Source organism: Borostomias antarcticus (assembly GCF_949987555.1).
Source record: "Borostomias antarcticus genome assembly, chromosome: 2".
Lineage (NCBI taxonomy): Eukaryota > Metazoa > Chordata > Actinopteri > Stomiiformes > Stomiidae > Borostomias > Borostomias antarcticus.
In genome coordinates this window covers 38907180-38912179 of record NC_140235.1, presented here as the reverse complement: position 1 = coordinate 38912179, position 5000 = coordinate 38907180, and the positions used below count along the sequence as shown (strand labels likewise).

The window sequence follows — 5000 nt, the reverse complement described above, 5'->3', positions numbered from 1 at the left end:
GTGTGGCGTAGCCAGCCTCCTTCATCAGCTGGGGGAGCAGTTTCTCCTCCAGGGGCACACAGTAGGGCTGACAGGGCCAGATGATCTGGTGCTGCATCCCAGTGTGGATCTGTGAGTGGAGACGGGGAGTCATGGCAAGGCAACTTTTCATAGAAAGAGGAAGAGTCGGGTGAAGGCCCCAACGCAGATCAATGGACATTTTACGAGTTGGCCACTTATCAACACGGCGTCCAATCTGCATTAGAGGTAGCCTTGCACCTTTGAATGTCTCACCTGGTATCGCCCGGTCATCAGCTGGTTTCTGGAGGGGGTGCAGAGCGGCTGGACGTAATAGTTTTCCAGTCTGACGCCTTTAGCGGAGAGTTTGTCCAGGTTGGGCGTCTTGATCTCAGATCCGTGATACCCGACATCATTCCAGCCAAAGTCGTCTGCAAGGATAAACACTATGTGTGGGGGCTGCTTGGCCTCTGTTATTACGCATGATATGAAGATGATCGCTCCGGCAAACGCACGCATCCACTTCATCACTACCATCGAACGGTCTTACATCTTCCAAGAAACGAGGAAGTAAGTCAGCTGCGGAAAGAGCATTTGCAACTGTCTAAAGCTAATTGCACACGATAATATACTCCGTTACTCTAATGTAATCAGAAGTAGCGTAATCGAGCACAGGATGTCTTGAGGTTTGACAACGCGCAACAATGTTTAAGCAACTTCCCGGTTGAACAGTACAGTGACCAATCAGATCACCCAGAAAAGTCACATCAACCGGCTACGCTTCATCATATGCCTTATAAGGGCATCCTACCTTGAGAGAAAAAACAGAACTTGGCCTCTAGCTGGGTGCCCAGTCTACTGGCCGGGTGTCAGACTTTGGGGTCAATCCATGGATGTATTAATAGGGGTCAATCACAAATTGAAGCTAACTGAACTTCAGGAAAGTGTCACGATGGAACATCAATTCTCCCAGGAAACCTTTCTCCTTGATGTGCAAAGTTCCTGCTATGCTGCTATGTTGCAAATCATATCCAATAAGCAAAAATGGGGCTCGGCCATGGGCATGATTGGGGGCAATTCCTTTAATTAACAAGTTTCAAATGTAAACCGACATTTTAGAAAAAAATGACAAATGTTATAGATTTACAAATATATATATTGCTCTTAAGTGTTCTCAAACTGTTCCCTTAGTTTTGTAGCTTATAATTGTAATCCAGAATGCCGGCCATTCATTTAAGACTATCTATTTCCCTATACATGCACAATGAGTTGCAAATTAAGATGCATTTATTTGGCACATTCTGTTTGAGAAAATGTAGTCAAGTTAACAGTCCTACAAAAAGTCGCACTGCTAACCACTAAAGCCATTAGCACCAGTCAATGTCGCTATAAAACCATTCATTTATAAACACCATTCATTTTTCATAAAAGAGAACATTATTAACACTTCCGAATGGCAATATTAAGACAATATGTTTCTTCATTCTGAGGTTGGATTCCAGTCTCCACAGAGCTTATTCCACCATTAATACTGAAGCTCTTCTGCACTGGCTGCAACTTCCTCCAAGCCAGTAACAGCAAACAGCAAAAAATGATGTTTTAGTCACAGTCACCATCTCACGATGCCATCCTGTTACAGTAATACATTTCTTAATACACCGCTACTAAAAGAGTAAAGAGATATCAGATCAGATACCCCATCACATTTCAGCGTTAGCTCTTCACAGCCCCTTCCATGTTGACCAGATGTTCGTTTCACAGTGTGATGGTTGATGTCGGTTCTTCTACGCGTCTCCGGCAGAACCACCGGGCTACGGGTCGATCCTGGGTCGTCCGTGTACCGGGCCTCACGCCTGTTTCTTGGCCTTCTTCTGCAGACGCGTCCTGGTGGGCTCGGTGAGGACCAGGGGCTCCTGGACCACCATGGCCGGGTACTTCCTCCCCATCAGCTCCACCTCCACCTTCTGGCCCACAGAGCAGAGCTCCACCGGCAGGTAGGCGAACGCCAGGCTCTGCTGGGTGCTGAAGCTGTAAGACCCGGACGTCGTGTTGCCCACCACCTGACGCATACACACACACGCACACACACACACGCACACACACACACGCACACACACACACACCCACCCACACACACACGTACGCACGCACGCACGCACACACACACACACACACACACACACACACAGAAAAGAGGATAAATGGGAATTGTATACAAGTGGAAAAAGTCAAACATTTGTGCGTGGTTGTACACAAACTCACAAATCCCAGCAAAACCCACCAGCACAAGAAAATCAGGCTTCAAAACATCCCCTCTAGACCATCAATACAGTGTGTTACAACATCCCCTCTAGTCTATCAATACAGTGTGTTACAACATCCCCCTCTAGACTATCAATACAGTGTGTTACAACATCCCCTCTAGTCTATCAATACAGTGTGTTACAACATCCCCCTCTAGACCATCAATACAGTGTGTTACAACATCCCCTCTAGTCTATCAATACAGTGTGTTACAACATCCCCCTCTAGACTATCAATACAGTGTGTTACAACATCCCCTCTAGTCTATCAATACAGTGTGTTACAACATCCCCCTCTAGACTATCAATACAGTGTGTTACAACATCCCCCTCCAGTCTATCAATACAGTATGTTACAACATCCCCCTCTAGTCTATCAATACAGTGTGTTACAACATCCCCCTCTAGACTATCAATACAGTGTGTTACAACATCCCCCTCTAGACTATCAATAAAGTGTGTTACAACATCCCCCTCTAGACTATCAATACAGTGTGTTACAACATCCCCTCTAGTCTATCAATACAGTGTGTTACAACATCCCCCTCTAGTCCATCAATACAGTGTGTTACAACATCCCCTCTAGACTATCAATACAGTGTGTTACAACATGCCCTCTAGACTATCAATACAGTGTGTTACAACATCCCCTCTAGTCTATCAATACAGTGTGTTACAACATCCCCCTCTAGTCCATCAATACAGTGTGTTACAACATCCCCTCTAGTCTATCAATACAGTGTGTTACAACATCCCCCTCTAGTCTATCAATACAGTGTCACAACATCCCCTCTAGACTATCAATACAGTGTGTTATAGAATGGTTAGTTCTGGTTCTTGATTCTGATTGGCTGGAAGCCGGGTTAAAATACTTTGTAACACACACCTGGGACCGCATATCATTCCATTTTCAGTATGAATGCGTCTCCCATTTGATCCAATGCATTGTAGTTGTTGTTGTTGCTTGGCAACCCATTTGTTAGGGGAACTATTTTGCTCCGCGGAATTGAGGGAATGATGCTTCGTTTAGAATAAATGTTTATATTTTACATTGCTGTGTGTCTATTTTACACTAATAGCTGTAGTAACCGTTGTATAAAAGCAATAAACCACTCGAGGTCGTGTGTTATAGTGATTTTATAACAGCTAGGGAGGTTTTAGGCATCCGCTTCGCGTCGTGCCTAACAACGCCCCCTAGCTGTTATAAAATCACTATAACACACGGCCTCTCGTGGTTTATTGCTTAATTACAACATCCCCTCTAGTCCATCAGTTCAGTGTGTTATAACATGCCCCTCTAGTCCATCAGTTCAGTGTGTCACAGTACTGCTCACCTTGCCGTTGAGCCAGATGGTTTCGTTGCCCTCAGGGTCGACATCATCCGTATCCATGGTGATGTATGACAGCTTCCTCCTCAGGCCTTTGGCTTTGATCTCCTGCAGCGCCGCCTTGCCGATGAAATCTGCCGGCTAGAGGGGAGGAGACGGACGCCGAAACACCACCATGAACACAACGCGCACTAGAGGAATAGCAGAAACGATGGGCCTCATTTATAAACGCTGTGTAAGTATAAAAGCATGCATGCGGCACTTTCTTAGCAAACTTCGGTATTTATAAAAAATAGACTTGATGTGAGAACGTAGTGGTACTGGTAGTGTGCTATTTTAGACATTTAGCCCTATTTGTGGTCTGTCTACCATGAACCTGAAACATAGAGACTGATAGTTCCAGTATTGAGGTAGCTGCAGTGTCGTTGTAAGCAAGCTTAGTAACGTGGATTCTCTGCATGGTTTTATAAATGAGGCCCTAGATCAGTGGGTAGGATCACTTTACCTTGTTTAGCTTGATGAAGTAGTCCAGGCCAGCCTCCAGAGGATTGGTGTCACAGTTCATCTGCAATCAGATAAAAATAGTTAGTTTGAGATCTATACTGTATGTTATTTGTAATTTGTTGAGAGAAAGTGTGAGTTGATGTGTGTGTGTGTGTGTATGTATGTATGTGTGTGTGTGTGCATGCTCATGTGTGTGTGTATGTATGTGTGTGTGCGTGCATGCTCATGTGTGTGTGTGTTTGTGTGTGTGTGTGTGTGTGTGTGTGTGTGTGTGTGTATGTGTGTGCATGCATGCTCATGTGTGTGTGTATGTGTGTTTGTGTGTGTTTGTGTGTGTGTGTGTGTGTGTGTGTGTGTGTGTGTGTGTATGTATGTATGTGTGTGTGCATGCATGCTCATGTGTGTGTGTATCTGTGTTTGTGTGTGTGTGCGTATGTGTGTTTGTGTGTGTGTATATGTGTTTGTGTGTGTGCATATGTGTTTGTGTGTGTGTGTGTGTGTGTGTTTGTGTGTGTGTGTGTGTGTGTGTGTATGTGTGTGTGTATGTGTGTGTGTATGTGTGTGTGTATGTGTGTGTGTGTGTGTGTGTGTGTGTGTGTACCTCTGCTCCCCAGCCTCGGAAGCCCTTCTCCAGTCTGAGAGAGTTCATGGCGTAGGTGCCGAAGTTATCGATGCCCTCGTCCTGACCGGCTGCCATGATGGCCTGGTACACAGATGCCATGTTCTTCTGGTCAATGTACAGCTCCCAGCCCAGCTCACCTACACACACACACACACACACACACACACACACACACACACACACACACACACACACAATAGAGATTCAGGGTTAACTGTCTGTATGTATGTATCTATATATCGTATA

At 45.2% G+C, this 5000-nt stretch overlaps 2 protein-coding genes across 2 annotated transcripts in view; both read right to left on the bottom strand.

The window, feature by feature from the left end:
* Positions 1-534, bottom strand: part of arsb (arylsulfatase B) — a gene marked incomplete at its 5' end in the record, with an annotated part of 16134 nt that extends 15600 nt beyond the window's left edge. Inside the window, 2 exon segments of the mRNA XM_084455237.1 lie at positions 1-109; positions 274-534. The exon segment at positions 1-109 is cut by the window's left edge and continues 78 nt beyond it. Coding sequence (XP_084311363.1) covers positions 1-109; positions 274-534 — 370 coding nt within the window.
* Positions 535-1061: 527 nt separating this feature from the next.
* The window catches only part of dmgdh (dimethylglycine dehydrogenase), a 44177-nt gene continuing 40238 nt past the window's right edge, over positions 1062-5000 (bottom strand). Inside the window, exons 13-16 of the mRNA XM_084456165.1 lie at positions 4734-4891; positions 4134-4193; positions 3635-3769; positions 1062-2057 (exon numbers count right to left, since the gene is read on the bottom strand). Coding sequence (XP_084312291.1) covers positions 1845-2057; positions 3635-3769; positions 4134-4193; positions 4734-4891 — 566 coding nt within the window. The 3' untranslated portion in view covers positions 1062-1844. The remainder of the gene's footprint in view (positions 2058-3634; positions 3770-4133; positions 4194-4733; positions 4892-5000) is intronic.